At 48.3% G+C, this 18066-nt stretch overlaps 2 protein-coding genes across 5 annotated transcripts in view; one reads left to right on the top strand and one right to left on the bottom strand.

The window, feature by feature from the left end:
- Positions 1 to 425: 425 nt before the first annotated feature.
- MRPL14 (mitochondrial ribosomal protein L14) lies at positions 426 to 10541 on the bottom strand. Of its 2 annotated transcripts, none has more exons than XM_064414620.1 (3): positions 10474 to 10541; positions 3427 to 3513; positions 426 to 1087 (listed from the first exon to the last, which is right to left on the bottom strand). In XM_064414620.1, the coding sequence occupies exons 2-3, from the start codon at positions 3498 to 3500 to the stop codon at positions 721 to 723; spliced, it is 441 nt and encodes a 146-aa protein (XP_064270690.1). In that variant the 5' UTR covers positions 3501 to 3513; positions 10474 to 10541; the 3' UTR covers positions 426 to 720. The 2 variants fall into 2 exon arrangements, with proteins under 2 accessions (XP_064270690.1, XP_064270691.1); XM_064414621.1 differs by having other exon boundaries at positions 10500 to 10541.
- A 70-nt stretch (positions 10542 to 10611) lies between these two features.
- TMEM63B (transmembrane protein 63B) overlaps positions 10612 to 18066 on the top strand; it is a 48553-nt gene continuing 41098 nt past the window's right edge. For 2 of the 3 annotated variants that reach the window (XM_064414618.1, XM_064414616.1), the window contains exon 1: positions 10612 to 10780. The gene's annotated coding sequence lies outside the window, so the exon portion shown is untranslated. Of the gene's footprint in view, positions 10795 to 18066 lie in introns of all 3 variants that reach the window. The other variant, XM_064414617.1, reaches the window with a different exon arrangement.

Below are 18066 nucleotides of genomic sequence, written 5' to 3'. Positions count from 1 at the left end.
GGACCTTTCAATCTGAACCCAGCCCTTGCATTAAGCTGAGAACAGAGTTTTCAGGGTCGGTCAGGTGGAGAGCACAGGCTGCATCTCAGTTCACCCTTTGGCTCCCCCTTCAGCTCCCCTTCCTACTTCTGCTTCCCAGTCTCTGGTATGCCCTGTTCAAGCACACTCCACTGACAGATGTTGCAAGCCACTGCACCCTCCTGATTATAATTGTTCCTAAATACTTCTCTTAGGCAAAGACAGAAACTAGTCATTTTGCTGAATGTGCCCAAAGCACCCACAGTCCATTTTCTATCTCTCCTACTCTATTACTTGTGAATCCATTTTGTAGACCCCCATACCACTGGGCCAGGGATTGGGTCTCATTCCTGGGGAACTGGGAAAGACCGAAATAGGGAAAAGAGAAATAAGCAATACAGCACAAGGATTTTCATGGTCTCATTTTAATGATGACAGACCAGATTAACACCACAGGAGGAGTAAGGGTGAAGGACCTTTTCCCAAACATACTGCAGGTGTTCTGTGAAATAAATCAACCTTCTTTTGGAGAAAAAATAAACTATTTCAATATTTAAATTAGTTGCTTGAAATTCTTAAAAGGGAGGAGATATTCTTGATGAACATCAGCTTTCTCATGTTTAACCAGTTTCTGGAAAAGGACCAAGGAACAGCTATTGCATGAAATGATATAAAAGGATTGCTGAAGGCCTCTCTTAGCATTCATACAAAGTTGCGGGCAATGGCCAATACTTTGGAGAACTCTCCTTCTCTTCTTCGCAGTGTATAGGGGATTGGTGTTCTTATTCTCGTCCCTATTGGGTTTCCATTATCTTCTATGAGTACCACATTGTTGGAATCAAATCGAGGCGTCATGGTGGGGCCAGGCATCTTGTGCCCTACAATTAAAGCCTTCTTCTTTTCTCCTTTGATAGCCAGAAGGATCTTATCTCCAACTTTGCCAACTCCAGTCTTGTTGTACACGTGGATGCATTTTGGTGGCCGGTGGTAGGGCGTGTTCCCCAAGGCGCTGTTGTCCACCACTCGCACGCGGGTTAGCTTCTGTATTGCTCGGCATGCTCCAGTGATGCTACCAAAAGACAGGAGAGAATGAGACAGATCTCCTCAATAATCCTTGGGGAGCAAAGGCAAACCCAGAACATGAATCTTGTCATTACACAAGCCACTCAGAAGGCACCAGCAACGAATATATACCCTATGGGTGACACGCTGACTGCATTCAATGTGCTCTTTGAAAGCCAGATGCTACTTTGGGCTTTGCACACTCTTTACTAAATGTCAAATATAAAATGACCTTTCTGCTCTGAAACACAACTAAAGGATGGCATGAAGAGTGGCTTGCGTACCATGGGCTTTTTAGCAACTGCAGATGATGCAGCTTCGATCTGCAAGCAAAAAAATGTGCTCACTTCTGTTTCAAACAGCCTGCAAGAAGCTAAGACTCAAGTCAGGCTCTTACAACCTTGCACAAGTACCCAAGCACTAAGAACTTTTAAGATCAACCTTTCTTCCACTGAAGTCTGTGAGTCTCACAGTTTATTTTGTTCTCAATAATACTTCTGAGGTCCTCTTGTGGCTGTCCTAACCTGTTCCCAACTAGAATCTAAGAGCTCACCACCTTCCCCACGTGGAAGGAATCCAAAGAGACACAGTCTCTTCTGTATGCTTGCTTTGTGGAAGTAAGAAACAACATAAAAAACCGCACAATACTAGTTGTTAGGTCCAACTCTGAATATTCTTAGGAACAGCAGGAACATACTACCTTACAGAAACCATTATTCTTTTATTCAGTGAGATCAAACTCAAGTGACTTGTTGCTTGTCTGCAAATGACACCCAAACACGGACCACTGGAAAAGAAGGAAGATCCTCTCTGCTGCTGAACAATTGCTTTGCAATGAGGTACCAGAAACATGCTGGCCAGAGCTGCAGGAATGCCAGCCTGCTCAGTGACAGCATATGGAAGAAACCTAGCCATTCGTATTGTTTTTCAGAAGTGTGTAAAGTAAATAGGGGCCATCATCCCTTCTTGAAGGGGAAAGGCCTGTATTTGCAAAACTACCTAAAAGATGAGCATGCACACCAAATGTAGTGTGGATGGACATCAGCTGAAGCAGGAATTTTTACACATGGTGAAGAAGGACAGTGGAGTCAATCTGCATTAGTCCAACTGCTCCAGATCTTTCAAGATCTGTTTCCCACAGTAGAGCCTACTTTAGCTTTCCTCTCTCTCCCAGCAGTCACTAATCTCTGCAACCAGCCATGCCATCCTGTCCAGTCCCATCCCACCCTCTGGCAGGGACTGTGGTACACCACACTCTCTCTCCCCTGCCTGCCATCTGTGGCTGCACAACAGGGAAAGCAGAAGGGAGGAGGCTGGAAAAAGAGAAGTGCTGTCACAGGAAGGAGCAGGAAAAGCCTTGGTGGGACCAAGTGTATAACACAGCAGTGGCAAAGAGATATAAATGTGACTGTCCAGGAACCACTAGACAAGAATAACTGCACTGGGAGAACATTTTCTTTCCCTTTTTTTCTTGATTTCTGCCACAATCTTGGATAAATACCCCACAAAGAAAAGGTCTCCCTATTAAGTTTTCTGAAGTCCTGTTCACCTCTATGGACTGGACTTCACCTCCCTGTCACTATCACTCATATATGCTTTAAATGTATGCTGGCCAATGCTCTCATGCAGCCCACTTAAAGAGAAAGCCAGAAAGACCTGGATACCTCCTTGAGACAGCTCCCAGGACTATCACACAACCTAGCCCTAAGCATGTCTTAAATCCCCCTCTAGACCACAATCCTGGGAATGACTATTCTCATCCTTTAAACTGAAGCCCTGACCTTTCAAAGAGTTAGAGATTCCCCAAATTGGCAGAGTGTACTGTGGGATTAAACTCTAAGATCTATGCAAGGCATTGTAAAACATGAAGTCCATACATCTAAAACTTTAGATGTCTAGAGCCTGGAGCAAGAAACAAAAAAATAATAAACTAGACACCATTAAAGTATGAGAAAGTAATTTTTCAGACTATTTTACTGTAAATAAATTATAAACTCTTGAATAATTCTGAGCACTGTAAATGGCTCTGCATCAGCAGGGGCTCACTGTTGGTTTTTTTTTGCACTTGCACGAGAAACACAGACACTTTCAACTTCTACTTGAAGGCCATGTATTGCTGTCAAAGACCTAAAAGCCTCCTTACACACATATGAAAATGCAGAATTCAAGGAACTTGCAAATGGAGTTCACTTTTCAACCTATGAAAGGACAAGTGTAAGATTTTTTTTTTAAATTTTATTACTCTTTTGAATTACAAATGCTGTATCTTATTCTTGATCAACTTACCAGCATCTCTTTCAACCATGAAGCATGCTGAAGAAAACAAAAGCAAAATCGGAAAGTTACCTGAACTGTCGTTGGATCACAGCACTGCTTAGATGGGTTAAAGATAAACCAATTCGTCTACTCAAGAGAGCCATTTGGCAGCCAACCCTGCATAAGAAACAAAAGAATTAACAACACTAGAAAATGGACAGAATTTGGTTTGCTTTCATTCCTTTACACGAATCACACACTAGGGCCTCAGCACCTATTTAGATGCTGCAATGCACAGGACACAGAGTGGTAGCAGCAGCTGCAGCACACTACAGGCAAATCTACAAGCCCCACCTGACTTCAGGAGACAATGTAATTCAGACACTATACTACAAAGCTAGATTCAGCATCACTGCATTGCAGTTTCCCAGACACAGAGGTAAGGGCCCTTCTGCGTGCACTGTGAATCATGTAACAAGAAGCAGGTTTGAGAATTTCAGATGTGAACTGGTTTAGAGGCTGCAATGCCCAGAAAAAGCCATCATGGTTATTTGTAAAAGCTACCAAGGTTACCTACAAAGCTAAGCAAAAGGCCAAATAACCTATAGAGTGGCATCACAGCTTCAGGAAACAATTTGCCAGACAAGAAACAAGTCAGAGCTCCACTGGTGAGGGCACGCATCTCTGAGCATACCAAAGTGTTAAGCAGCCTGTTAGGAGACACTGATATGCTGCTGCCAGTCCTGCCCTGTTCAGGCTGCCCAGAGAAAAGAATTCCCTGTACAGTGCTCACTCCATGCTGCTGTACACTGTACCCCACCCTGACTGCAGCAGAGCTGGGTTACAGGGGTAACTCCTGACTGAGAACCACACCCTCCTCCCTGCCTACGTCCCTGGCGGTTCCCTAACCCCATTCTGTCAGCCTGACTGGGCCCTGCGTGCGTGCGCAGTCACAACGGCTTATCTGAACCCAGATCACTTTCCCAAACATCATTTGGGAGCGATGACCCAGGTGGTTATGCCAGCAGATCCAAGTGGAGGGAGGAAATAACACAGACCTAGAGCCAGGCCTCTCTGAGGCCAGCTCAGGTACAGCTAAGACTTTCCACCTGACTGCAACTACCACCATGTGACACGGCTTGCTGTGACCTTGGCAGCGTAACCAACACGTGCTCTGCTTCTCTCCTTTCAAAAGCAAACACTAAAAATCCATTGACTTCATCTCTCTCTGACAGTTCTGATGAGTTTTGGGCCAAACTACAGTGACACACTGTAAAGCCATTTTTTAAACTTTTATTTTTAAAATAAAGCTGAGTTAAATTCTCTAGGGAAAAAAAAATACCCACAGAGCCTTCAAATAGACAATATCACAGCTTTTAATACAACCAAGTAAAGTCCAGCCTAAATCTTAATTGCCTCTTTTATTATTTTTTCTCCAATGTGTTTGCTTACTTGGGGATGTGTGTAAGTTTTAGGGTTTGCAGCTGTTCTACAAAGCAAGTGTTACCTGAGAGCACGATGAAAAGCACAGGACATGTGCACCACAGAAGTTCTGAGTGGTGCTACCTGAGCAAAGCACAGGTGGCAAACCAACTCTGTCAAACAGGCAGTATTTACAAAAAAAAAAAAAGAAAAAAAAAGCCACTTTTCTGTGGGGTATATGATCAAATGAGTTGAGGGCTTACCCACACTGTCTCTTCTCTGAAATGTGACTCCAAAAAGGCTTTGTTTATGCCACATGCCCTGACCTGAGTGATCCTAATGTCTAATGACAGCAAGGCCCTGTTGCATTTACAGTGCTGCTGGCAATCATGGTCCAATACCTGGCCTTGCTGCTGCTAAGATTTCTAAACAAGTTCAACTCTGCTGACTTGCTTTAAGCCCACCATCTGCCTGTGTCCTGTTCTGTACGTGGGTGTGCTGTCTCCCCACGTGAAAAAGTCACAGTGAGCCTTTGGATTCCTCTACAAAACACAAAAAAGCAACAGCAAGTTGGCCTCTCTGTTGTCTTTCATGGACACTTCTTGGGGAGTTCAGCTAGCACTGTTGCCCCCATCTCTACTTCCTAGCAGGCACGGTAGCCTTGGTGGCTGGAGAAGGTGTGTCTGCTCATCCTCACTGCTACATAAGCCCAACAGGAGAGGTCTGCGAGCTCATGGCAAGGCAGGCACAGCTGCAGGCTCTGCCTGCGGTCAGAGGGACAGCAGCATCACGACCAGCATAGCCAGATGTGCTTAAAGCACATCTAAAATGTGCTAAAGTCTTGCATAAACTCTGACCTCACTCATCACTCCTGGGAGAAGTCACTGTTTGTTTCTACCCCGTGGCAGCAGTGAAGGTCTGAAGTTACAAAACTACCAGCGGAAGCATCAACAGCATTAAGTGTCCAAGGACTGTTTATTTTTTCAGATGACTCAGTATCCCCTTCTCAGCCGAGAATTATTCCTCAGCACATTAAGATGTGTCACAAGCTAAGAAATTTCTTATGATTGATTATTTGGTATGAAACATCCTGTTAGCAACTGAGTAAACAGGGGGGATGCTTCCAATTAGCAGGAGGGTTCAGGGTGGAGGGAAAAGAAGAATGCATCCATGGCATGAAGAACAGCATTCAAGGGTGCAAGTGTGTTCACAATGAGTGAATCACAACTTCAGCTATTGTAACATGACAGTTTCCTTTCTAGAAAGGAAGAGCCAATAGTCTGGGTCTGGCTCCAGGTGCTCCTCAACCAGACCCAATCCCAATTTGATCCCTCTGTGGCTGTGAACTTCATCTCTCCTGCCCTCAGTTTCCCCCTATGGAGTTGCTAACTACTAAACAACTAAACTTTGAAGGGCACAGAAGCCGTTCACTCTACCACACTTGGTGCTGCCACATGAGCACTCCCAAGCTGATGCCAAAATTGAAGAGCTGCTATAAATCCATGACAGCCATCAGCCTCAGTGCCCCCAACACTTTTCTCCTTCCCAGCACACCAGGGGGCCTTTAAAAGGCTCAGAGGAAGCTGCACTTAGGCACAGGAATGCATATGATCCAAGTTTGCTCCTAAAGGTGGCTCTTCCCAGGTCACCAGGTTTCAGTGCTCCCAGGTGTATGGGAAGAGTAACCCCATAACCTTCAAGCACAGCAAAATGTGTAGGAATTCCCAGAAGTCTGCCATCGGTACTACCCAACTGATACAGGCAGGAGCGCACTCCAAAATATGCTGGACAGACAAAACACCACCTCTTGCTTAGGACTTAGTCACTAATACACTCCTGACCAAGGATTTATCTTGAAGGGGGTTTTGGAGGTCATCTAGTCCAATCTCCTGCTCAAGCAGGATTAATTTCCAAGGTTTTCATGCTAGGCAAGAGCAGTACTTAAACAGACACTGTCCTAAAATGAGAAGCCTCAAAGGCAACTGTTGATGTAACATTGACCACTCATACCTGCACCAAAGCAGCAATAAAGAACCATGCAGAGGAATCTCTTGCTGTTCCTACCCTGCTGCCCCTAATTTCCAGTAGTGGCTCTATCTCATGAAAATCACAGTCACAGACACTTTGCCCTTGTCCACATATCTGTTAAAAGTTATCACTGACCTCAGACAAGAGCTCAAAGTAATATTCAGAAAAGGGCGAGGAATTTGTTAATCAAATATTCACTAAAATGATCCTATTTCTACTTCACTGAATTACTTTTGAGCATGCAATAACCTGCTACTGCAAATACTCTTCTCAAGAGCCCTTCAGCCCTACCCTATTCAATGCAGAAACTGATACAGAATTCCAACACTGCTCAACAAAGAAACTCTTCACTAGTTATAAATGTATGGAAATTATTTATCCATTGTATCATTTTCAGGTGCTCTAGCTATCACCTTCAGAGGTTTTCCTTGATATTAAAGCACTAACTTGTATTTGCTGTAATCTTGAGTGGCTTTTGAATGGAGAAATTCTGGAAAGTTCATCCCAGCTAATATAATTGGAAAATACAAAAAATACATGTACAGTATTGTTATCAAATGCATGAGTAGACCACCTCAGGGAACTGATACAGAGCAAAGACATGTGCCAGACAAGGAAGAGAGGATTACACACTCACTTTAAATGAACATCAGGGCACACAGCACCAAGAAAGGAAGCCCTGTGTCCCCCCAACCCACACTTCCATCACCTCCCTTATGCTGGCTTTAGCACTTATCTACATCAGTCAGTTTTCAGCCAGCTCAGCCTGAAGGCAGGTGAACACTGCTGCAATGGAAAATGGCACAACACAAAGCTGGGACTTCTCCCACTGGCAACCCAGCCTTATGTGGTGACAGTATCTCCAAAGAAACACCAGGAGACTTGGACAAGAAAAGAATCTCTTGTCATTTCAGCAAAAACACTGGTGTGCAGGAATCTGCTCTACTAATCAGCCATGGAGCACTGGAAAGGTCTGCATCTCAACACCCCAGAAGCCAGAGCAACAGCTCTGACCAAGTTCTTATCAGTGGTGTACACCCTACAAAACAGCCAAGGCACCATTCTTACCTTGCCTGCATCCTAGAGTAAATGTAATTTTCAAGAGTGCTGTTACCTGGCAGTCCAGTAATACTTTCCTTTTTAATCACAAGTTTTGGAACTAACCCCTCTTCCCTATATTCCCAAGATTTGTAATTCCATAATCATTCAGCTATTCCTCTTCCTTCTGTCTGCTGGCAACTCATCCACACAAACAGGCCCCATGGAAAAACAACGGATGTCAGAAAGCAAATGCTGAGGCCAAATACCCAAAGACTGCTGTCAAAGCCAAAGAAACCAGGTAAAAATATTCTTCACTGCTATAAAAGTGAAGAATATTTTATTGCACAGTCAAACAGCGGGGACCAACATCACCTTTATTCTTTTAAAAGATTAAAACAGAGATGCTCCAGGCACCATAAAGATTTGAACTGCATCTGTCATCCACCATTAAAACACAGGAAATAAACTCAAGACAGTACATGCAACGCAAATGCCTAAACCCCGACTCTGCCACTGCAGGTCTATTTATAGGCTGTCTGCCACAGGGAGCTGCAGGAGCCAACTGTGAACTGGGGGACTCAATCTATTCACAGCTCTCCTCGTAAGGGAACAATGTGATTAAGGGCTGTGCGTGTTAAAAATACACGAGATGTTCATTACTAAGACGTAATTGGTTTTACATTAATAACAAACAAAAAGACCAGGATTCACACAGAGAATTTAAGTCTTTTTAAAATCTGTTTATGAATAGAATTAGCTATTAAACAGGATATTTGCTGATCCAAGTTACCAAAAGAAACTCATTACAGGTACATCTGTTAATTTTGAAGCAAAACACACTAAGCTCCTTTTCCAGACCATGATGAGGAATGACAGGTAACAAAAGAGCTGCATACCTTTAAAATAAAACTTACTTTTAACATTTTAAGTATCCAGAAGTCACAACTCTAATGTACTTATGGTACTTATTGTCCTAATAATCAAAAACCTAAAATCATCCCATATATTCATATTCACAGCACTGTACTAAAATAGGGAGGGGTTATTCCCAGTGCACCAGCAGAAAATTAAGCTACAGAGAGGACAACTATCTGTGTGAAGTCAATGCAAATGAGCAGTAGGGCAGGTACTGGATTAGGCCCAGAAGTGCTCTCTGGTGGGCCTGTGGGGTTTGAGGGGAAGCCAAGAAAGGTCTCTGCTCTGCCTCTGCCTTTTGGGAATCACACGTGAATTCACAGAACTGCCCACAGCATCGCAACTTTACAGTGCTATCACCTCTCAAATGTCTCTTTACTGGTTTTAGAGGTATTGAGGTCTCAAGAGCAGGACAATGGTGGAAAGCCACAAGACCAGACGTGGTTCCCAGCCCCGACCTGGGTGGCCAGGCCCCAACCAGTGAGGTGCAATCACAGCCCAGACAGCAGCAACCACGCTGGGGGGAGCTGTGGCAAGGAGAACAACACAAACAAGAAGGAAGAGATGATGTGTAGCTGTGTCTCGACCATGAAAAAAAGTCAGGAACAACTGACCTAGGCTAGTTGTTCACAGAACACAAAACTATAGAGGCTCTAGGTCTTCCTGATAAAGCTGTTCCAGAAAAGGATGCCTAATGCTGTTGGAATTCTGGCTTAAGAGAAATATGACCTGGAGACAAAGGCATGCTCGCATCACAAGGCAGTACAGAGCTACCTGTAGCTTTGGTGGCATAAGCCTCATTTCTCACTCAGAAACTTCCCTTAACTCAGTCTCCCTCTGTCCAAAGAAGACCCTCTTAGGCAAGCCTGGAGCTCTGGAACCAGAGAAGCCTACAGAGCTCAGATGAGCATCTGCGTCCTGCTGGTAAAAAGGCTGGCTTGCCCACCTGTTTTTACTACAAAGATTAAGTTATTCATGCTTTTAAGAAATATGTCATACGGTATTTTCCCGCAACTGCCTCCCCTTACTCACTGGACCTCCAAAAGAGCTTTCTGGAGAATAACCAGGAAAGCACAGACTAGTGCCCACACTTCCCGAGTCCCCATGACACATGCAAGTAAATGCCACTCTTGTCAGGACACAGGAATTTTGGTCTAACTTTGCTGCACGACTACTCACACCCACAAAAGCCTAACCCCAGCATCGCAGCCCCACACGAATTCTGAGCAAAGAAACTTTCTGAACATGCAGGAACTTCCGCAGAGCGTTTTCCCTTCTCTCCCAGGCCATGCCGCGGAGGCACGGAGGGAGGAGAGGAGAGTGTGCACGCCACACCAGGCTGCAGCTCCCAGCCGCGCTCGCACCCCGTGCCGCGCTGCGTGCCGCTCGGAGCCGCGCATCTGCGGGGACAGCGTGTGCCCGTCCCTCCAGAGCGGCAGCTCGTGCTCAGGGCGGGCACCCTGCGAGCCCTGGGCACGGAGCACCAGGGGCACTGCAAGCGCCCCGAGCCGCTCGGCCACAGCGCCGCGTGAGGGCCCGGCGCCGACACAGCGCGCATGCCGGGAGCGGGCCGCTCCGGCGGCGGGGCAAAGCCGGGCACCGGCCCTGCTGGGCGCTGCGGCACCGAGCAAGGCTACACTACCCTGCGCTGCACTCCCATCACCCGTTCCCATCACCCGTGCCCGTGCCCGTGCCCGTCCCGCTGCTCGCGCCCCAGGCCCCGCCGCGCACCCCGGCGCGGAGCGCGCGCGCCCTACCGCCCAGCGCGGCCCCCGTACGCACGCGCGGCGCCGCGGCCGCCCCCCCCCCCCCCCCCCCCCCCCCCCCCCCCCGCCGCTGTGCGGAGCCGGCGGCTGCGCGCTCCGCCCACTGCCGGGGCCCCGCCCCCCGCCGAGCGCAGCCGAACCCAGCCGAACCGCGCCGGACTCGGCCGAGCCCAGCGGTCGTCGCTCGCTGCCGAGGGCGGCGGGGATCAGCGCGGTGCCGCAGCGCCCGGCCCGGCCCGGCCCGGGGAGAGCCCGTCCGCGCTTGACACGGGGTAAGGAGCCGCCGGTAAGCGGGCGGGAGCTGGGGCACTGCGGAGTGCGGCGGCCGCGGCTGCTTTAGGCCCGCAGGGTTTGTGCCGGCGGGGATGGGGGTCCGCGGCGGCGCCTCAGGCCGGGCCGGGCCGGGCGGGCGCGCGGGCGGTGCGGCGGGGCCGGGGGCGCCGCTGCCATCTTGGGGCGGAGCGGGGCGGGGGGCGCGCCGGGCGCGGTGCCCGAGCGGCGTGGGCCGCCCGCCGCCCCGAGGCCGCCCGGGGCTTCCTTCTGTCCCCCCTTTGCCGTCCCTCGCCTCGGCTGCTGTCGGGTAACCGGGTTCGTGCACCCCGGGGGTGGCCGGACCCCTGCCCGCGGCGCGCCCGGCTCCCCTGCGGTCGGCGCTTTTGTGCGTCGCCCCTGCAGGCACCGCTGTGAAGCAGAGCAGCGGGGTGGCAGGAGGGATGTTCCAAGGGTGGTGGGAGTAGCGCCCAGTTTTCTGATACTGCCCTGCTTATCCTCCCCTGGAATACTTGACAGAGGGCTGTCGGATGCAGCTCATGTCCCTGGCCAGATAGCCGAGCAGTCCCTTTTTGCTGTTGTCTCCGTCGCCAACCCCTCCACATCAGCAAGCCATGTTTTTTTCCTCCTTCTACAGAGTGCACCCTTTATGTAGCTACCTGCTGGAGGGGGCATCATGCCAAAAATCTGCAATGTGGCTGCAGTCAGCCTGGTCTTCTCAGCAGGTTTGGTAGCTCTCAGCTAGATGGAGAGCAGGTGTTTTGGCAGTTTGAGGTTCTGGGCACCTCCCTCCCTTGCTCATCTCGATAGTAGAAGTTAGAAACAAAAAGCCTGTCACTGTGTGCTCAGGGTGACTAATTTAGTTGTTCATAGTCCTAGAGGAGTCCCTTCTCTCCTGGAATTGTCTGTTACTGTGAAAGTGTCCTGCTCCATAGTGTCATTGTCTGGAAGGCCATGGGCTGTGGGGCAGGAGCATCCGATTAGCGGCGGTCGCAAAGCTGCTGAAGGGTTGCATGGCTCAGGCGCCTTTTGGGTGGTGCCACCGGTGCCCCACCTGAGTGTGGGACAGAGCCTTTGCAAGTGCGTGGCGGGGACCAATTCCCCTCCCCTCCAAACAGTGACACTGTTCAGTCCCTAATAGCTTTTATAACTCTTAATGCTGCTGAGAGAGCGCAGAGCTGACCACTCAGCTCGTAACTGACTCCAGGAGGACTCCATTCAACCAGAAATAGCAAAGCATTACTTCTAATGACTGCAATTAGCTGGTATCTACCGAGGAAGGCCTTTTTCATCTTGAGCCTTTTAGTGGTAGGAATACCCTCTCTTTATGGGGAGAGAAGTCCATTCTGCAGTCTTCACCTGGATACCATAAGAGCAAAATAAACATGAAAGAACGTGCCTTTGAGGGGATTGGGAAGAGGCTCTGGTTTGACTCATAAGTATGTTTTGTTGCAATAAGTTTGCTCTATTTTTGTCTGTTCCTGTCTTTGGTAACCTTGGAAGGAACTGAAGCTACTGTATTTTCTGGGGGTGTCAGTTTTCATGTCAAGAAGGCATCACCACAAGGCTTTGCAATGCTCCATTTTCTTGCCTTTTGACCAGAGCGTAGTGTAACTATCCTGAATTGTTCTGAAGCCATGAGTTGAGCCAAGAAAAGAAAAATCCTGAGTGTGCTTTGCTTCTAGTTTGTGTAGGGGTTTAATATTTTTTCTTTCTGGGCTTAAAGTATCCTTGGTTATATTTTTCAGCTTTCTGCAGTAATGAAGTGGGCTAGAAACTTGCTTGGAGGGGTTTTTATATTGTTTACATGGAAAAAAAATCTTCCCGCAATCTCTTCATTCTGGGCACTGGAACTTCCAGAAAATCCCAGGTAGCCGAGGTTTGCAGTGAAAGCTTGAGAGCTGGCAGTGCCCAGGCCCTGTTTTTTGTCTGTTGCTAAATAAACTTTGCTTGAGCCTCTGGTCACTGGGAGCCCCTGAGCATCCTGCCGGCAGCTCCTCTGCCCCCTGCCCATCCACACCGAGGTGCAAGCCCAGGCTGCCTCCTTTCTGTGAGCGCCCCAGCTCCATCCTGGTGGCCAGGCTGAGCCTGTGTGCTGAAAATCCAAGGGCTGCAGGCAGCACCTCCCGCTCCCACCCAGGACAGTTGGGACCTGTGTCATCTGACGTGAGGCCTGCGCAGCCGTGTGGTGCTTGGGGAGGGAGGAGGCCCTGGGTGTAGGGTACTCCCGTGTGCTGTTAATTGCAGACAGCGCTGGTTATGGATCCTGTGGCTGATTTGCATATCAAAGCATCTGAGAGCTCTGCCGTGGGTAGGGACGGGCAAGGATGATAAGGCTTGCTGGAGGCTGGGACTGAATCTTTCCCGTGGCTTTCTGTGGTGCACAGATGAGACAGGGTGATGGGAATGTTTGGAAAATGGAGTTTGTCTCCATGTCCTTGAATGCCAGGACCATAAAGGCTTTTTTAATCTAGCAGCTGCTTTCCAAAGGGTGGGAACCAAGCAATTCTTGGTGACAGTCCCTTAGGCTGCTCCTTCCCTGCCTTCTGCCACTGAGGGCTTGCTGGGTAGCCCACAGTGTTGAGCCCTGCAGATGCACACACACACTCATCCCTCCCCATCATCCAGCAGCTCCTGCTGCTTGTTCTCCACACTGCCTCTCACACAAGGAGGCAGAGGCCCTGCTTGGAACCTCAAAGCAAAGGGGCAGATTTGCTGCTGCCTGAACTGACTCTGCAGGGTCTCAGGTTTTTTGTGACAGCTGAGAAGGTGTTGGGGAGGAGGGACAGGGAATGGCAGAGCCTTGAATGGGCCATGGCCTCTGAGATACTGAATGAGTCAGAGGAAGGTTTGGCTATGTCTGATCTCAATAGAGCTGTCTGTTCTTCCTCCTGGCTCTGGAAATGAACCTGGGGAGCTTCAAGCTTGCTTGCAGGCTGAGCTGGAAACTGAAATGCAGGTTTCCAGGAAGGGAGAGAGAGCTGGGGGTCCCTGTGTCCCTCTGCCACTTTGATCTCAGCGTCTTGCTGGTCCTGATGCTCTGGCTCCAAAGGACTGTACTGTGGGACAGGTGGCCTGTCTGAAGATAGCTCTGTGTTCTTTGTGGGACTGCCTGCTGCCTGGAACTGCAGTCCTTGTCCTCTCTCCTGTGCCCTGTACAGCTCAGGCTCTTACTGGGATGGACCCCTCACCTTCCTGTCCATAGGGTGAGTTGATTTGTGCAGGACCTGCCTTGAGCACAGCCTTCTCAGAAGGTGCCTTTCTGCTGCAGCCTTCATCTGTCAGAAGCATTCTGGCTTGTCCAGGGTACTGAGTTGGGGGGCAGACCTGATACATTGCCTAGAAAGTTGGTTAAAAGGAGAAAAATAAAAATCAAGGAATGAGAAAGAAATGAATCTGTATGTATGCATTCTGCAACAGAGAGAGGGTGAGATTTCGCGAAGTCACTGCCAAGCTTGTAGAGCAAAGGCTTGCGGTATAAAATGGCTTTTCTCTGAGCTTGCAGGCCTGTGGTTGGCACTGCCTTCTCAGTTCATGTCCTTCCAACGTGGAGCTGGGTGTCTGCCCTCTGCTCCAAATACAGATTAGCTGCAGGAAGCCTGAGGCTGGCTTGTTGTGAGAGATGCAGAATCCTTTCCTCCGTGTTTCTCTGCACAGTGCTCACTGCCCTTTACGGGGCTATGTTTGCACGCTCCCCATGTGTTACTTGCTCATGATTGCTAAGCAGTCCTGGAAAGGCTTCTGTTCTCCCCATGGCTCTTGCATGTTGAAATTGACTGACTGCCATTCTCCCTCTTCTGTTTTCACCCCCCTTCCTTCACTCCTTGAAGCCGAGTTGGAGAATGGAAACAGTTTCCCTGTATCCCAATGCTCTTGTCAGGCCAAGCTCTTGTAGCGGCTACACAGTTTATATGGGCAAGATAGGCATCCTGCTGGCATGGCCCACTGCATCTGAGCAAGGTCTCCTGTTCCTGATGTGCTTTGGTCTAACTATTGATGCCAGCAGCCTCTGCCCACATGGTTATTGTGCTGGAAAGAGAGAGAGCTCTTCTTTTATGCATGCTGTTTTTCCACAGATAAATTGGTTGTTGGTAGTGCAGATCTGGCTTATAGCAAGGTTTTGAAGATTTCCATTTCTGTTGGCTGTTTGTGCTGTTGCATTAAAGAAAGGGCTGGATCTCTTAAAGAACTGTGTGTTAAAAAGGCGACACATTGCATCAGCACAGGAGAAAGCAGTCACAGGCAGGATTCATGCTGCCTGTTTTCAGTGTGTTCTGCTGTTGCTTTTCTGAACCACCAGAGCCATGCTACCTCTGAGCAGCAAGCTGAAAAATTTCCCTGCCTTTCTCTGTCTGGAAGAGTGAGTGCTGCAGACCTTTCCTGTGTGTCTGTTTGCTCTCACTCCGTGGAAGGACTGTATGCCCTCAGAGCTGCTCACATCCCTTCCCTGGGTGTGCTCATTGCCTCTGCACCCCTGTAATTTTTTTGTGCAGAGAAGTTGCTTGCTTTGACACCCCCTTCCCAGGCAATGCTGTCTCAAGTTTCTGTGCAGGTCTCTGTCCCCAGCTTATTGCAGAGCATCACTCTGCAGACAGCTAGCTGTGATGCCACCAGTGATAGGACCTCTGGCTCTGTCACCGTGTGGTGTTGCCTGTGGGGAGGTGTTGTGCTTTCTCCTGTTGGCCTGCATGAAAGAACTGTTCTGATGGGCTCCCTTAAATCATCCACCTGTCTCCTGATGTGTTGCTGACATGGGTCAGGGAGAGCGTGCTATTCTTACAAGTGCAATTTTGCACAAGAGTGCATTTGGTGGGAGGATTGTGTGCTGGCCTGGCCCTGATTTTGCCAGATAAACAGTGGCCTTTAGTAGACTTTGTTTCAGAACCCTTCAAAGTCAGAGACAATCTTGGCATGATCTTGTGCTTAGAGGAAAGTCAGATGGCAGCCGGCCTTGTCCTTTGCTTGAAGTAATTATCACATCTGATGATTTCTGCTGGAGGGCAGAGAGCACCTGGCAATGTCAAGGACTGGGGAGGGTCTCTGAAGATGGCCTCAGGATACTTGTGCCCTTGAGACAAAAATTTAGTGCCTTTGAGTTCCAAGGAAGATCTTAAAAGGGATTAATCCTTCATCTCCCTGTGCTTATGGCCTACACTCCCTTTATGTGAAGCCGTTGAGTTTTGAAGGCTCTCAGGTGATGCTGGTAAAGCTGACATCAAGCATATACAAGTGGGTGGTTTGGTTTTCCTGGGCTCTAACTCCATGCTCGAGGCATAGACCTGGGAATGAATTATTGTTGTGTGTCCACTGAGCTGCGGTTGCTGCCCAAGGACTCGCTATTACTCACAACACAGAAAAGGCAGCTTTGTTAGTCACAAAGCTGTAAATCTGGGAGGAAGGAACTGGGTTTGCAGTGGATGTGAAACTTGGTGTGAACTCCCAGCTATGGCAGAAGGAGCTGATGCAGCTCTTGGATAGAAGGACTTAGCTCCTGCAGGCGTGGAAAAGAGGAACAAATAAAATGTGACAGTAAGAGCTCTGTCTTCACCTTGCAAACAAGATCAGGAGTGATGAGTTAATTTTAAAAAACAAATCCAAGCACAAATCAGAATAGGTGACAGGACTATTTTGGTAAATTAGAGAATGGTCATATGGGCAAAGCCTTATTAAATTTCCCTGAAAGCACTTCCAGACTAAGGCAACTTTTGCATGGTGAGCAACCACCAGAGAAAACATCTCATGGAGGGACCGTCTGAGGTTTGATCCCTTGAAATACAGGGGAAAAGAATGGGACTACATCCAGCCTGTCTTAATAAGGTAGAATAAGCAGTTAGTGCTTATTCTGTTAGGGAGGTGGGAGAATATGCCAGCTAAAACTCCCCAGCATCCATTTGTCTGGAACGTAGTGCATCAAGTTGGTCAACACCCCTGCCTTAGAGGATGGACTGTCTTGTAGGTGAGCGGGGGCGACGGATAAATGTAATACATCTTGACTTAGGTCAGCCTGCGTCAGTGACCCAAGTGTAAGCCTTGTAAACAAACGAGAAAGGAGCAGGAGATAGGAAGCATGCCCCATGTGGGCCCTCAACTAATGGCAAAACTGTATTCAAAAGAGTTTCTATCTGATAAAGAGACCCTAGCTAGGCGGGCAGGCGAAGATATTGGTATTGCCAGAATTTGAGGCTTGAAGATTAGTGCTCTTCTGGGAGCAGAAAAACACAAGGAAAGCCTTGTGCCAGGCTGTGTTAGGAATGACGCCTCTAAGGTGCAGGAAGCAATTAGTGCTCTCAAAGCCTTGTGCCAGGCTGCGTTAGGAGTGACACCTCTAAGGTGCAGGAAGCAATTAGTGCTCTCCTGAACAGAGATGAGGTGTTGCTGAAGGGCCAGGCTCAGATACAGAGGCAGCTCTTGGAGAAGGATGTGCACAAACAAGAAACTATCCAGCAAAGCAATAGAAACTAAGATCTTTAGAAATATGATGTGGGAGGAAGGATGAGAACTGTGAGAAGGGCTGTGTAGCCTGAGTAAGAAAAGGTGGAGGAGGGAACTTCGTGGTCTTTAAGAATATACAGCAATGTACATTTTTAGAAGACTGTAGTTGTGATGAAGATGGGGCAGGAAGTCACTTTACCTGTAATTAGGGAGTTCAGACTTTATGATTCCCTGTAATATCAGTTGGGATAGTGAAGCAGAAATGGAGGCTATCTTGAAGGGCTTTTTGGGGAGTTGGGGTGTCTATGTTAGTTCTGGAAGAAATTAGCTAAAAGTCTGTAGATCTGGATGACTTGCAACTCGCTGTGCCTCAAGTAAAGAATCTTGATAGATGACTGTTAAGGCCCCTTGAAGACTGCCAGTTGTAATGAACATTTTACACCTGGAAAGGCAGCAATGAGTAGCCCTAAGAATGAGGCTATTGTCATAGACGATGTTGGGGAGGTTGATACTAAAATACGCTGTCTAAATCCAATGTTGGTGCTCAGAAAAGGCTGCTGAAAAATCCAAGAGAGCACAGAAAAGTTACAATATTAGTGTGAGGTCTGAAGAGATAGATTTGTGGTGAGAAACATAAGGAGATGAATCTGCTCATCTAATCAAGGCTAAGATGAAGGTGAGGCTTGGTTATCCTGCTTAAGCATAGCATATCTTGTGACTATGTATCATTAGCTTGGTAGAGTAGAAATGCTAGGCTATGAAGAGTGGCAAAAAAACCTGTGGTGAGATGCTGGGATTGCAGTCACCTTCAGAGATGTGCAGCCAGCTCTACCTTCTCCTCTTGTACATGTGGAGG

The sequence above is a fragment of the Passer domesticus genome, chromosome 3, assembly GCF_036417665.1.
Source record: "Passer domesticus isolate bPasDom1 chromosome 3, bPasDom1.hap1, whole genome shotgun sequence".
Classification (NCBI taxonomy): Eukaryota; Metazoa; Chordata; class Aves; order Passeriformes; family Passeridae; genus Passer; species Passer domesticus.
Note: the sequence above shows the minus strand (reverse complement) of the source record. Positions and strands in the feature narration are given on the sequence as shown.